This window comes from Austrofundulus limnaeus, unplaced genomic scaffold, assembly GCF_001266775.1.
Source record: "Austrofundulus limnaeus strain Quisiro unplaced genomic scaffold, Austrofundulus_limnaeus-1.0 Scaffold28, whole genome shotgun sequence".
NCBI classification, from domain to species: Eukaryota; Metazoa; Chordata; class Actinopteri; order Cyprinodontiformes; family Rivulidae; genus Austrofundulus; species Austrofundulus limnaeus.
The window spans coordinates 2,251,362-2,267,327 of record NW_013952430.1 but is presented as its reverse complement, the minus strand read 5'-3'; the positions used below and the strand labels follow the sequence as shown (position 1 = coordinate 2,267,327).

At 40.5% G+C, this 15,966-nt stretch overlaps 1 protein-coding gene across 1 annotated transcript in view; it reads left to right on the top strand.

Annotated features, from left to right (window-relative positions):
* Nucleotides 1–15,966, top strand: part of spock2 (SPARC (osteonectin), cwcv and kazal like domains proteoglycan 2) — a 43,116-nt gene extending 27,150 nt beyond the window's left edge. Inside the window, exons 4-11 of the mRNA XM_014005021.1 lie at nt 8,854–8,968; nt 9,277–9,382; nt 10,008–10,116; nt 11,234–11,368; nt 12,656–12,874; nt 13,012–13,074; nt 15,122–15,253; nt 15,735–15,966. Coding sequence (XP_013860475.1) covers nt 8,854–8,968; nt 9,277–9,382; nt 10,008–10,116; nt 11,234–11,368; nt 12,656–12,874; nt 13,012–13,074; nt 15,122–15,253; nt 15,735–15,880 — 1,025 coding nt within the window. The 3' untranslated portion in view covers nt 15,881–15,966. The remainder of the gene's footprint in view (nt 1–8,853; nt 8,969–9,276; nt 9,383–10,007; nt 10,117–11,233; nt 11,369–12,655; nt 12,875–13,011; nt 13,075–15,121; nt 15,254–15,734) is intronic.

Below are 15,966 nucleotides of genomic sequence, written 5' to 3'. Positions count from 1 at the left end.
GTATATCGTTTATATCGCACATTCCTATTCCAGACCATTCCATAATCCTATACCCTGGATTAAAGTACATCTTTCTTTCAAGCAAGTCCGAAAATATGGCTTCACAAACATTTCCATCCCCTTTAAGATAATAACGTTTCTCTTAACAAAGTTTACCTGAATGTTGGAAGGTAATACGTTTCTGTGAGCCTTGTACATAAACAGTAAAATATTATAGTCAACCAAATCATAGAATTTCAAAATTTTCAGTTTAAAAAATAATGTATTAGATGGATGGTTGTAATCTTTTCTCGCGATATTTCTTAGGGCTCTTTTTTGTAAAACAAAAATCAGATTTGTAATAGTTTTGCAAGCTTTACCCCAGATTTCAATCCAGTAAATTAAATGTGGAACAATTATTGAATTGTACAACACAAGCAGAGCTTTGTCATTGAATAACTCCCTGACTTTATACAGTCAATAGATTTAGATATTTTTGGTTCTCAAATAATGTACGTGAGGTCTCCATGTCAGCTTGTCCTCAATGATAACACCCAGAAATTTCACCTCACTGACTTTACAAATCTAAATACCATCTACTTTAAATGAAAAAAGAGATAAAGGTAAGATAAAGAGTCTTTATAAACTAGTAATGAGTTACAGAAATAGCAGAATAACAGAGGAAATGTAAAAAAAAATCCAAATATTCTGAAAAAGATTAAGTTCTAATTATCACAGATCAAAAAGATGTATCATTTTAAACTATGACTGTTTTATTTGAGGGCTTTTAATAAATCATCTTATTTTGAAGGATTTAAAAAGCAGTAATTTTGCAAGTCAAAATCAAATTCAAGTGGTTCTGTAATTTTTTTTAAGTGACAAAAGCAGTTTATTTATTACCTGTTTTCCCACAGTCAGCTGTGGACATTTAATCCAGATGAAAAACTAAGTTTGAGGAGACAAAACATTTTTGTTGAAGGATGAACACCTGCAACAACATAGCAGAGTAAGAAATATTTAGATACATTTGTTAATCCTTCATATACAATTTAGCATTTTTACACAAAATATTGCACAATATTGTTTATAAATTTATTAAAAAGCCCTTGGTAAAATAACCTTGTCTCCCCTTATTTTTCCTGTCCTTGTGGTTGTCTAAGGAACTGCATTCAGTTTTTTTTTAATGTTTTCAACCTTGTTCATTTAAAAGAGCCTTGAAGGATCAGTTTTACTAAGGAGGATGTTCTGTTCAACATCTGCACATAAGAACTTTATACAAGTACTAACAACTTCATTACATCCTTGCAATGGACGGACGGACGGGCACTTAGTAATAAAGCACTGATGTGATTTTTTTAAACGTAATTTCTCCTTCTGTTAATTTAAAATTTACAGAACTTAATCATTTACGAGTGACCGCCGAGACAGACCAGTTTGTACACAGAAAACACGGAGCATGAAGCACAAATGTTTACCTCCACGCTAGGCTAATAGCTAGCCAAATGAGGGCCTATTTTCTATAAAGTTCAGGATCGTGACGTCAGCCGACATGAACGGCGCAATGCATTGACGCAGTTTAGGATACGGAAGCTGAACAACAGAGACGAGTTGGTGGTGTGGTTTTGTTTTATTATTGTTTTGGTTTTGTAATCCAACATAACTTAACTGCTACAGTCACGACCAGAGGGGACAATGTGTTCACCCACCTTGTTTTGTGGTCATTGACTCTGGACAGTCTGCAGGTCCTGCACCCATCTAATAGTGAAGTTAAGATGCTTTAAGAGATTCATAATTTCTGAACTGCTCACGTCACAAACAAGGTAGCTAAACATGTCCGGAAACATTACTTGTAATAGCTCGTCAAAATCATCAGTCCACTCATGGCGTTTGTACTCAAACCCATCTGCTTAAATTTTATCAAGGTGGTGCTGGTTCACGTTTTTACTTAGCTTGTCGCGGTGAGGAATCTTCCATTTGCTCCTTTCACGGTTCATTTCTCTAGGGTATAGGACATGGCGGGCGCTACCCAACATGCAATTCACCATTAATAAGTGACTAAACTATTCTTTTAAATTTTCTGTATTTGTTTGCCAATTAAGACCAATCTGATGTGTTTGACCTAGAGGGTGAAGTAAATTATTCACTAATTGTTGGGTTTCACAGCCAAAATCGGTCAAGTACAGTGTTTAGGCTTAAGGCTGTGTTTCAGAGAAGAAGCATTTCTACTTTTATTTCACAGCGTTTGAAGCGGTTGTCTAGTGTGAGTGTGTTGTTTTTTTATTTTCCCATCATTGATCTGCCTCCCCTTATGAGCGACCTAATGAAGCGGGAGAAGTGAAAAGAGATTTGTTCCTCTGATGCATCTCTAAATCAGTGTGATGTCTTTAGTCTGCAGCTCTGAGCCTGCAGGCGTCATTTCTCAGCCAGGCAGCTCTCACCGCTGCACATCCGCACAGAGGAAGTCAGAGCGTCGGAACTGTCAACGCGTCCGACGCGCTGCGTTTCGACAGTCGATGCCGACAACAGGGCCGAGGTGTGCATTAGCATTCAGGCACTGCAGTGGCTGACTACTCTTAAATGGGCACAGTACTGAGTGAGGGAGATGTCAGGGTAATTTGCTGTTGATTTCTGCAGTCGATTCATCAATCTAGTTGCTGATTGAATCACTTGGCTGTTAAGACAGTCAAAACACTGCAGGCCAGCTCTTGTAATTTGGACTTGTAAGAACAAACAAGTTTACTCACAGACACACACTGAGAGTAAAGCTCTGGAGCTCGTGCGCAAGCGCTCAGAAAATACCTTTTACAGTTTCCAGTAAAAACTGGATCTTTAGTAGCCAATATCAGCCAGACAGGCAAGTGAATGGTGAGTAGACACTTGGTGGTAAATTGTTGGTTTTAAATCAGTGTCAAACATTAAGGAGGATGGTGAAACATGCTAAGTCCACACTCTGATGTTTACAGTTAACACCTCTTGAGGATATTGTTAGATTGATAGATATAGGTGACTTGTAGCCCACATAAACAGGCACTTAATGGTGTCAAAAGTCTGCTCTCGAGCTCAAAACCAAGCCAACAGCTTCTTCATTTTTGCTGGAAAATTTCTATCCACTATCACTTATTCTACTTCACAATATTCAGTAGGTCAGAGGTTTCCCTTATCTGTTATCCTGCTACACGTCTCAACTTCTGGAAACCGACTGACTGTCCTCACACTCCCAACGCTGCTTGATGTCATCCCTGACTGCTCTGTATTGTCTGACCACATGCATTTATTAAAAGTTAAACTAAGATAATCCAAATCAAGATGGCCACCACTTTAGATAACACAAAAATGACTATACAGTATATTAGATCATTTGACATACACTGCCTGGACAAAAAAAAGTTGCCGCCTGGACTTAACTAAGGTCTATGATGTGGGGTTGCTGAAGGTGGTCAGGTTCAGGTTCAGCAACAGTCTGTGCTCAAAGAATGAGGTCAGCTGACCTGAATATACTGAATAACCAGGTTATTCCATCAATGGGTTGTTTCTTCCCTGATGGCACAGACCTATTCCAAGATGACAATGCCAGGATTCATGGGGCTCTTATTGTGAAAGAGTGGTTCAGGGAGCATGAGCAGAGACATCATTTTCACACATGGGTTGGCTCCACTGAGTCCATTGAGAGTCTTTGGGATGTGCTGGAGAAGATCAGACTCTACCATCATCATTGCAGGATCTTGGTGAAGAATTAGTACAACACTGGATGGAAATAAATCTTGTGACATTGCAGAAGCTTATCCAAACAATGACACAGAGAATGTGTTCCATAATCAAAGCAAAAGACGGTCCAACAAAATATTAGAGTGTGTGACCCTTTTTTGGGTAGCCATTTTTTATTTTTATTTTTTGGCCAGGCCATGTATATTGTGTCAACATTTGGTGCAGTAATAGTTGAGTGTCATTCACTCAACATACTGGCTGTGTCCCAATTCAGGGGCTGCGGCCTACCCAGAGTGCAGCCCATGGAGGCCGCAACCTTTGCAGTTCATGTAGGCTGCATAAAACGTCTGTAAAATGGGACGGTCATTCGGATGATGTTTTATTCCATGACTACGCACCGCCTCGTTACCATGATGATACATTTTATATCACATACCTTCAGATTTAAAATGTGTTGGGACATGAATTCACATGTCTTTTCAGTGGAGGAATAACTTCACAAATAAAAACATTACACATTGCTGGTTCAATCCCCTGTTCCATACGTTTCAGTTGTTGTGTCCTAAGACACTTCACCTGCCTTGCCTGCTGGTGGTGGTCAGAGGGCCCGGTGGCATCAGTGTGTGGCATCCTCGCCTTTGTCAGCCGTGGCTACAGTGTAGCTTACCACCATCAGTGTATGAATGTGTGTAATGAATGGGTGAATGATTAAAGTGTAAAGCACTTTGGAGTCCGTAGGGTCTATTTAAGTTCAAGCCATTTTTGTCTCAAAAATTTCACCAGCTAAGTTGCCAAACATACATTTAAAAACCAATTCTTTGGTCCGTGATGAATTTCCAAACTACGCCAACTTGGAACAAAAAAAATACTCATCTTCATTTGCCAACAGGGCAATACATCCTGTGATATCCTCAGATGCAGCCTTCATTTTTGAATTGGGACAGCCTTTGTTACGTAGCAGAGACGTAACCAGACATAAAATGTGGACTACAGAGAGCGCAGCCCCTGAACTGAGACACAGTCTCTGTGTTTTAAGTGATACATCATGCAATAATATGTAACCTTTTTAGGGTTTGAGCAAATTGACTACAACTCTGTCATTTCTCATCATAAAATGATTTTAGTCTAAATCTCCAAACGCTGGCAGATGTATTCTTTCAAAGAATGCTTTAACTCTAAGTGGTTTGCACATTTTAGAAAACAAGATCTCTTAAGTTACTTTGAGCTAACCATTTACTAATTTGTCGAAACATTAGAGCCATGTCTTGGTTTGCTGTTACAAAGGAGACTTCATACATTATTAGTGATGACATCAGAGTCCGTCAACAGTAGATAAGAGGTCTGATTATGAGGATGTGGCCTGAGTTCCTCTTCTTTTATCCTTTTTGTTATAACCCTCATGGAAATTTGAACTGTACTGGACTACAAGGTTTAATTAGGAGTAGTTACTGCGGCAGGCAAATGTTTATAAAAAAAAAAAAGAAGATGTGGAGAATGAAAAAATGGAAGTCTGTGCTTTAAAGTATTGAAAGGCAAAAGAGGGAATGCTTGAGGGAAATGATAAGCAAACAACAAGCGGACTACGAATGGGAATACACAGACGGGAGGTCTGAAACGGCATAAGGAGAGGATGAAGGAATGCAAAAAAAACGTGGAAGAAATGCAGATTTGCAAACACAATCGGACAACGGGGGGAGAGAGAGAGAGAGAGAGAGAGAGAGAGAGAGAGAGAGAGAGGGTGAGTTCTGAGAAGCTGCAGATTGAACTGCAAATCACAGTCAACCAAGAAATGATTCCCGGACCACGGAGAGCCTGTTGCCATGGAAACGTCATCATTGCGAGCGCTGCTTTAATCTGTGGAAGCTTGTTAAGTTTACATGAGGCTTAGGCAAGCCACCTTATGCTTCTGCACTCACAACACGAGGCTGTGCCAGGATCGTCGCCGCTCGCCGCAAACAAGATGTCCTCACCAGTCTTTTTGTTACTAGAAGGCAGGATAGTTTTAAATGATCTTTCACTTCTTTGGCAACAGTACCCCAACACCCAACCCCCTACAGGAGTTGCCTCTAATTGTATCAACTTGCGAGACAGAGAAGTGGCAACCTGATTCTGATGGATTAGTCGGGAGTGAAAAATCAAACTGCGCAGGAGCAGGGTGTGATCTTTGGGTTAAAGGGGCAACCCGAGTGCACGTCTCCACCGCTGACTGTCTAATTGGACGAGGAGTCTGCTCTGAGGCTTTCACGTCCCGCAGCAGAGCCAGTCAGTCTTCACAAGCAACCCCGTCCTGACAGTGTGGGTCACATTGTTTAGGATTGGATTTGCTTCTCAAATCAGATATCTGTTGGTTCGCTCCAGTCATCCTGCAGAATCAGCAGCATTAACAGTATTCGCAGAGGGATGAGAGAGGGGATGATAAGCCTGCCTGCTTAATGATAATAGCGCCACAAGGCTGCATGGAATGAGAGCAGACGAATCGAAGCATGATTTACAAGTGAAGCCTGCAGAAAAGGCATATTTCTATTTGCTGCCATGACAGATTGTGTAGAAAGTGAATAGAAAAGTTAGAAAGAATGGAGAGGTTAGACTCCAGGAGGCCTGCTTGGACCAGATATCTGAGACACATGAGTGTTTAGAGGTGCTGAAACCCAGTCCGGCATTAGCTGTGAGAAGAGAGTGTGATAAATGGGGCCAGCGTAAGCCAGACGCTAAGGCTTTAACCTAGACTGGGAGAAGCTATCATCAGCTAAAGTGTAGTATTGAATATAGATAAACAAATAAAAGAAAATGACCTGTAAGGAGAAACAGGAGCACATCCCTCAGAGAACAAATTGACTGTTTATTGAATGGAGTAGGGTTACGTTAAGACTAGGTTTACATCTCATTAATAAATTTAACAATGTCTGCATGTGTGTGTATCTCATTAGTGCTTTTTCTTTTCTCGCTCCCATCAGCAAAATCGGAAGATGGCCATGTTTAGAAAGTTCAAAGCTGATTTTAAAATTACATAAATTACAACAAGTGCTACCTGAGAGGTCCTAAGTTCCCCCCGCAGTGATGTCTTCTACTGAAAACAACTCAAGCAGGGCCGGTTCGTAGCATGTCCATCTAGGGAGCGTCACAAATGAGAGATGAAAAAAAAACTTTTTAACTTTTTGTCAGAGACTTGATTAGGTCTTTAGAATAATCACTGGTTACTCAGGTTTATGAAAGTGACTTGTTCTGTGGGTTTCTCAGTCTGCTTTGTTACTTCATGAGGTGTTCTGGTGCAGAGGATATTCTGTGATAAAACTATCATATGATGCATTCAAGACTACTGGTGCTCAGTGGTTTTCAGTAGAAAACCAAAGATAATGGAAGTCTCAGTTACGGTTTCAGATAAAGTTCAGGTTAAAGTTTGGTCTTCATCGTTCTCCCTTCATAAAATGCTGATTTAATGTTGTTTTATTAATCCCAAGAAATTAATACGATGCTCTTCAAATGGCTGTAAAATGTAGAGATTTGAGTAGATCAGGGATCTCCAACCGGTAGCTCGTGAGCTCATTTAAAGTAGCTCTTCACTGCTTATGAAAATTTAAGAGTAGCAAAATTTAATTTGTCCCTGGTCAAACAAACTTTCATTTATGTCCTATCAATCCATAGATGTCCCTCCCCCATGGCTGTCAATCAAACAATCTAGCACTTAGTATGGTCGAACGGACAACGCATGGTTTTTCAGCGTTCATTTTTGCACACGTTTCACAGCTTGAAACACACCGTGCGAGCTCCTGGGAAGCCCCTCCCACTGCAGCATGTGTCACTGCATGGGGTTTTCTTCCCGCTGGAGTCTACGATGTGGAAAAAAAATGTCAGAGACCCGTCAACCGACGCTATTTGTGCCAAAAGTAGCTCTTGTACAGTTTCATTTTCTTAAAGTAGCTCTTAAGGGGGAAAAAAAAGGTTGGAGACCCCTGGAGTAGATCTTTTACCAAGTTTTCTGGGGGAGTACATCTCTGGACCCACCTAGAACTGCTTCACTCCACAGTTACTCATTAACATGAACTGGTGTTCCTCGTTGCTGTCATCAAATGTTGGTTGTTATGAGGTAGACTTCTGGTATTTTGTTTCAAATGAATTAACTGTTTCAGTTGGATTTAATTTCTAAAGATAAAAAAATAATATCAAAGACAAAACCTTTTAAATACGAATGTGAATGTTTGTATATTGGCAGTGAGATTTAAAAAGTCATTATTCAATGATTGTTCTACAGACAAAATCAGCTATACTCTACTAAAAAATTATATTTTTTGTCCCCCATTTGTGACACCCCCAGAAGGACAGCACTCTCAGCATTTGCTCACGCTGACTATGCCATGGGTTGGACTTCAAGATTTGCTCGATTTTCCACAGTGGATAAAAAAAATCATATTGTGACTGTTGCAGGGTAAAAAATTTAAACAAGATTTTATCCTCTGGAAACAGAAATGCTGGCATGACGGCTCAGTGGTTGGCACCTTCGCCACACAGCAAGAAGGTCCTGGGTTCAATCCCCGGTTCGGACTTGAGATCATTTTGTGCGAAATTTGCATGTTCTCCTCGTGCTTTCTCCGGGTACTCCAGTTTCCCCCACCCCTAAAAACATGTACAATAGGTTGTCTTCAGGCCCAGGCCTCCCTTGAAAAAGATCTGAGATCTCAAAGGGACTTATCTGGTTAAATAATGGTAAATAAATAATCTTTGTTCCTACTGTCTGCAGCATGAAAGTCTTAGTTCTGCTCAACTCAAAACATTAACATGCAGAACAGGCACGTCTCTAATTATTCTAAGTATGATTATACAAAAACAAAACACTTCAAAAACATTCTAATCTGCATCATTTTATGCGACATGCTTTTAGTGTTTGTGTAGATACTGAGATATTGGTTTGCTCCCTAATATATAACAAAATGTTTCTTAGTTTATATTCATAACATGCACAAGAGCAACAGTTTTGCACTGCGGTAATAATTCAGACCAACTCTCAGGGTTACGCAGAGAAAGTCGAGTAGAGCCATGTGGGGTTTAAGACGCAGAGTGAAACTGAAATTATTGGCAGAGAAATGTAAAAAATTATTTATTAGTTATATTTTTTTAAGTGGGAATGTTACACAGCTAACATTCGGTGCTTTTTATTTATTTATTTTTATCCAGATGTAGATACCACCAAGGATCCTTGTCAAAAGGTGAAGTGCAGCCGACACAAGGTGTGTATCGCCCAGGGCTATCAGAGAGCCGTGTGCGTCAACCGCAAGAAGCTTGAACACAGGTGAGTAAGAACTGACTAATTCCCCCCAAACCCAGGAAGTCCCAGTCTAACACGCTGACACCAGGTCAGCACAGCTAGTTCATGCTGGTATGTGAGAGCCAGAATAAGGAAGCTTGTTTGTGCATCCAAGTGCTTTGACGTCCTGCTGTTTAATGACAAGCTAATGCATTCAGACAACATGGAGGAGACTGTTTGCGTCATGCTCTCGTGCTCGGTTGCTGGAGCTGCGGCGTCTGAATCATCGCAGCGGTGGCTGTCTCAGCTGGACATAATGAGACTGAAGTGTTTGCATGTTCCCTGTCCAACAGACTGAAGCAGCCCAATCTCCGCTCCCCTAATGGAAACTGTCAGCCCTGTCCCGTCTCCTCCACCGGGCCTGTGTGTGGATCGGACGGACACAACTACGCCTCGAAGGTACAATGAGAACAAGTTATAGAGTTGTTTCGCACAGGTACAACGCTGTTTTCACTGAAGCTTGTGAAGAACAGTGAAAAATAAATGGGGGACAGAATTTTTAAAGAATAAATCTTTTGGTCAATGTTTTCTTGACAAATTAGTGCTGTTGTGATTGTTGGAAGGAAAACTATGTACACTGATTCAACGTCATCTATAGACTGGTGGTTACGGAGTGTAACACATAGCTACAACACATCAAAGCTTTCACCTTCTGCACTCAGAGCAGAGCAACGTGAGCAGAGCCTCGTGGGAAAACAGTGTGACAAAGAACCATGATTTCTTGCCTCGCAGGGACCAATTGGTGGCTTGTGGTGACAGAGCTCTATGTGTCTATTGATTAATGCTTTCTCTTTTTGGATCTTTATTCCCGACCTTGTGTGCGAGCAGAGGTTGGACGATGCATTTAGGAGCAAGTCTCCGATTTGAATCGCAGCTTACAGTCAGTCGCCTCATGAATATTTGATCTGTGTTGCAGCAATAACTCATTTTAGTTCACCTTTGTGTCCCCTTGTCGATGTTGCTGGCACGTGTGTGTGTGTTTTGTGTGTCAATGAATGTGTTTATGTGTGTGTGTGTGTTTCAGTGCAAGCTGGAGCAGCAGGCATGTCTTACAGGGAAAGAGCTCACCCTGAAGTGTTCAGGTCTGTGTCCTTGTCCAACTGCAGCTCCGGCGTCCAGGGAGCCGAAAAGTGGTGAGATCGAAATCTGTAACAAATACAAAATAAACCAAAATGGGAAATGGAATTTTCTGTGAAAATACGGCTTGAATGCTGAGCGCTGAAGGACTTGTTTCAAATTAGCAGAAGCAAAGCCAAACATAGGAAAGTTTAGCTGAAAGCTGAAAGAAGCCTAAATCTAGCTAGAAGCTAAAATGAGTAAATTGCTAGGTAAAAACATACCAAAGGGCTACCTAAAAACTAAAAATAGCAAAACAAGTTAAAAGTACCTAAAGTTTATTTAAAAGCTAAAAGTAATACACCAGCTAAAATCTGAGAGTTGCAAATGATCAATTTAAAGTCAAAAGTAGCTGTATGCTAGTTAGAAGCTAAAATTAGTATAGAATTACAAAAAAAAACTAAAAGTACCAAAAGGCTCATTAAAAACTAAAGGAACAAAAAGGCTAGTTAAAAACTAAACATAGCAAAACGAGAGCTAAATGTGGCAAAAATGCTAATCTAAAGCTAAAAGTAGCAATATGCCAGCTAAAACTTAAATATCACAACAAAAATCTAAAAGTATCAAAAGGCTTGTTAAAAGTCTAAATTAGCAAAAGGCTAACTAAAAACTAAAAATAGCAAAACAAGAGCTAAAAGTAGGTAAAGGCTAATTTTAAACAAAAAGTCGCAAAACGCTATTTAGAAGCTAAAAGTAACAAAAGACTAGTTACAAAAAGCTAATGAACAGCTAAAAGTCGCAATACAATAGCTACGAGCTAAATTTAGCAAAAGATGACTAAAACAGAGCAAATGTGCCCAATTTCATTTCAAAGAGAAGTATTTTTGAAGGAATAAAGAGATCTCAATATATTTCATAGGATAAATAATTGTAAAAACTGTCATATTTTTGAAAAGTATAAAAGTTACATAAACAGCCATAGCACCTATCTCTTGGATGAGGTGAGCATTTTGATACATGAATCCTAATATAGCACAAAATAGGCATAAGTCGTTAGATTACAAAGAACCTAGGCGGAAAAGCTAATCAAAAAGCAGTTAAACCATCACACCTGCCTCGTAGCTCACCTATCATAACCACGTAAACAACTGATACAAACATCATCTGCAGTTTTGGTCTCCCTGGCTTCCACAGAGAGCTGCACTGGCCAAGATCTGTCAGATCTCGGCGAGCGTCTGAGGGACTGGTTCCAGCTTCTGCAGACCAATGCCAAGCAGAACAACAACAGCAAGCCCGGGGCCAGAACCGCTGCAGCCAGCACTCCATCAGGTTAAAGCTTTTATCCAATCACTCCCAGTGGTTACAAGGAGGGCACACTGTACTTACACAAACACACTCTGAGAGTGTGTTTCATTTCACATACTGTTGTCTGGTTCAAGAGTCTGTTCTTACAATGTCGTTAAAAAACCAAAACAATTTAAGATAAATAAAAATCAATCAAGTTAACAAGGCATTATACATTACACTTCTGTTAAAAGTCTCATTATAATCTACTAAAGTCTACCGAAAAATGTTTTTAAATTAGAACCTGAGTGACATAATTAACCAAGACGTTTAAAAAATATATCCTCCCACTGGACTATTTTGTTTTTCATTTACTGCAAAGAGTGTTTAAATCAGCTGGGACTCTGCCGGAAAGAATAAGGCTGAAACTGTCTTTCTTGTTTTAAAAAAAACAGGCCACATCTCCAGCACACTAAACACCAGATTAAATGTCACGTCTACTCGTGTTTTAACAATGTGACAGTGGTATTAATAAGCTCATGAATTTACATATATACAAGTTTTTACCCTTCTTCCTGCTGTAAGACTTGGATTTCTCATCCTCTTTCTGATTTACAAAGACACGTTCAAAATTAAAAACTAGGGGAGTAATGAAACATGCAATTGTTCCAAAATGTCACAAAAAATAAACTTTTGGACAAACATTGGTTGTAGGTGATCACCGTACCTGTCTAGAAGCAGGGTTTTTTTTTATTTACCTGCTGTTTTTGAACAGCAATGATAAAAAAAGAAGAAAGTAAGAAACTATTTAAATATTCTACATCAAACAAAACATGAATGGCTGGTCCAGAATAAAACAAACGTGTCCGTTTTAAATCAGCCGTGTAGTGAAGTGTTCTTGGTGTGGTCTATGGCAGCAGTGAAGCAAAAGACAACAAGATGGCAAGCAGTTATGTCATAAAATGTATGCTTTAAATAGGCTATGGCAGGCTATTTGTGTATTTATCCAATATAAATAATATAAAGAGAGTCATTTTCTCGCATTTGTCCTCACTTGCTTAGCATAGTTGTGAGTGTTCCATATTAGGTTTATTTTGTGTCAGGATAAAATGCCAAGAATTAAATGAAAAATAAAAACAGTTGATCAGAATTAATTATGGTGGTATTTAAATTGCTAAATATGTAAATAGATAATATTTGATGGTTTTAGCCAAAGTGACAAAAACAACATCAGATAAAGCTTGTTGATGTATGCAGGACTGCTGCCATGATTTTAGTCTTTCTTTGTGCAGCTGTCGGCTGAGATAAATACACGTTTGTTTGTGTTGGCAGTGCTGGACAGGAGCCTGGTCGCCAGCTGCAAGGACTCCATCGGCTGGATGTTTTCCAAGCTAGACACCAACAATGACCTGTACCTCGATCAGGCCGAGCTGGCTGCCATCAACCTGGACAAGTATGAGGTCTGCATTCGGCCTTTTTTTAACTCCTGCGACTCCTACAGAGACAGCAAGGTGTCCACTGCTGAATGGTGCCTCTGCTTCTGGAGAGAGAGTGAGTTCTCTAAGTGTTTGTGTCCGGTTAGTTTTGGACTAGCGCTGTCAAAATAACTGACACTTTTAATCCATAAAGGTATAAACTATTAAAGCCAAACAATTTAGATTCTTTAATTTTTTCTCTTCTCTGTTTAGAACCGCCTTGCCTGGCTGAACTTGAGAGGATTCAAGTCCTGGATGGTGGCAAGAGAAAGTTTGGTGCGTATTTGACGATTTGACTCGGTAAGAGTTCGTCTACCCGTTCTGATGTGTCGTTCTTGGCTGAGAGTTTTGTCGAGTAGCTGACAAGAAGGAGGTGGGGATTAGTCCTTGAGTGGATTATAACACGCTGCTGACAGACGGCAAAGAAAAAATCAGCCATCCGTCTGTCCTAAATGTATGTGGAAGAGGGTGAATGAGTGAATGTGAAGATCTGTGTGTGTGTGTGTGTGTGTGTGCGTGTGTGCGTGCGTGCGTGCATGTGTGTGTGTGTACTCCAGATTTTGGTTGGCTGACTGTGCTCTGAGTCAGGACTCTTCAAGGACAGAGTGATGAGCATCGGCGCCGTCTGCCCCTGAAGGAGTAGAAAAACATTTGTTTTTGATTCTTATTTGATTTTGTTATTATTGGCCCAAATGCTGTGAAACAATAGAAGGCCCTATTGTCATTGACATGATTATTATTATTTTTTATTTATTTATTCTGCCGACAGGAGTCTTTTTCTCCTAAGATCTAGTGGGCTGAGCTTCACGAAACTTGGCAGTTATTTAGAACTAGCCTAAGTAAGGGGAGGCACAAAAAACCTCGCTAGTCTAATCTTGCTTAAAGCCCCGCTGACTCCTTTACCGTACGCTTGCGAGATTTGGTACGTAGGTGCACCAGGTCAGGTCCTACAAAAAAGTCTCTTGGCACATTATTGTAAAATCTACAAGAAATCTGACATTTTGAAGGAAATGGCAAACGTATTTTGTTTTTAAATATGAGCGTGTCCACTTTAAATTTAAACCAAAGCTTCTTGAACAGGTGTGGGAAGCGTGTGGTATTCTTTTTTATAAATGTCCATTTTCAACATCAAACATAGCATTGGGGTACTGTCACTGTAAAATCTTCAAACTTTGTAAAAATGAATATAATATACAGACATCCAGTCCTGAACATGGCCAGTATGATAATGATGGGATTTCACAACTGCGCCTCACAGTGGAAGTAAAACAATACCCGATTGTGTTTGAAATTGACATGTACAGTTCAGAGCCTTTGAGAAAGCCAAGAAAATATCCATCGCTAGCGGCAGCCAAAGGGCGTGGCCGGGGCGGCTTGGCGAACCACGTTGGTGCTAATCTTTGTCAGAAAAACTGTCACCAATTAATATTTGCAACTGCACAATTACTACAATTAGTACCATGTGATGACGTCATTATCAGATGCGCATGGGGGTCCAATGATGGAAGGCAGTGCAGGTCAGCTAATGCTAACCCTAACCCTACAAACTTGTTTAATCACCTGAAACGACAACGTAAATCTAAAGTACAAGGAAAGCTAGTAAATGCAGACCAAGGCCACAAACACAATTATCATTTATTAATCGCCATATTAAATGCTATCAGTTAAAGGCCACAATTAATATGATTTTTTTTTCCAATTTCGCCCAATTCTAATTGGTACATTATTAGCTAAAGATGCATCAGCCAGACGTCTGAACAGTGTGGATGGCCCCAGTGTGCGAGGGCCGAGATCACTGCTTGCAGTTTTAATTAAAATGACAATACCAGCTTTTGTCAAATGTTAAACACACACACACACACACTTATGACTATGCAAGTAAAAACACTAACATTTTGTAATGTGTGTTTTGAACAAACTTCCTTAAATACGTTTAACCTCCTAAGACCCAAACTCCTGCATTGCATGCATTTTTGTATGCATAATGTGGCGCAGCTCCTAGGAGGTTAAAGCCGTGTGGCGTTGTCTTTATCCAGAATATCTGGAGCCGCCTCTGTTGGTTCTTAACAATCCAAGCCATATTTCTCTGCATCTCGCTCCACGAGCACATTTGTATTCATAGAATACGGAACGGGCTGCAACATATGCTGCGTGCGTTACATTCTCACCTCGGAGCGCAATGTGTGATGACAGACAATTTGCTGGAAATCAGCCTGTGTTGTTTCCATTACCAGCTCCGAGATAATGTGGTTTGTAATGTAAGTTCCCTTTTCTACACCTAGTTTATAGTGAGTGTGTGTGTGTGTGTGTGTGTTTTTTCTAGGTCGATTCATCCCCAGCTGCAATGAAGACGGCTACTACAGGAAGCAGCAGTGTGACAGGGGCGAGTGCTGGTGCGCCGACCAAAACGGAGGCGAAGTGGCCGGGTCTAGGATCCGTGGCAAACCGGATTGCGGTAAGCCTGAAAGATTTCATCAGCTGTCGGTGCACGGACAGAGTTAGACGTCTGTTAGGGAAACGATTTAAAATATCCAACCTGTTTTGGCAGCTTCTTGACTGCAGCCTCATAAGCATTCTGCACAAAGGTTCCCTTTCTACTCGAGCAGCACAGCTTCGTTCAGGGGGACCAGTGCCACATTCATGTGTCCAGAGTCATTTGCATTCTAAAGTGCTGCTTGTCACTGTGAGAAAAGACTTTAAGATAAATGGGGGCCTGGTTGGACTGAACCTGTGCCTGATAAGAATGGCTCCCCTGGCAAGGTTTAGAAACAGCTATTAAAATCCAGACAAAGTCAAACACATGTCCTTGCTTTTTGTCACTGCTGTCAGTTTTTTCTTCGTTCTTTTAAATAAATCTCATTGTTAAAAAAAAAAATCAAGAAAGCCAGGGTGGATAAATTGAATTTCCCTGCATGCTCTCTGGTCCGTTTTTGCAGATTCTGAAATGACATATTCGGGAGATTTTGGCAGCGCTTTCGGATGGGAGGATGAGGAGGAGAAAGAAGCCGAGGAGACCGCAGAGGAGGCCGAGGAGGAGGAGGGAGAGGTGGGGGAAGTGGATGACGGGGGATATATCTGGTGAAGGGTCAGGGTGTAACAAAGCCCCTCTACAGGAGCGTCTCAGTGGCCCCGCAAAACACACACACACACACACACACACACACACAC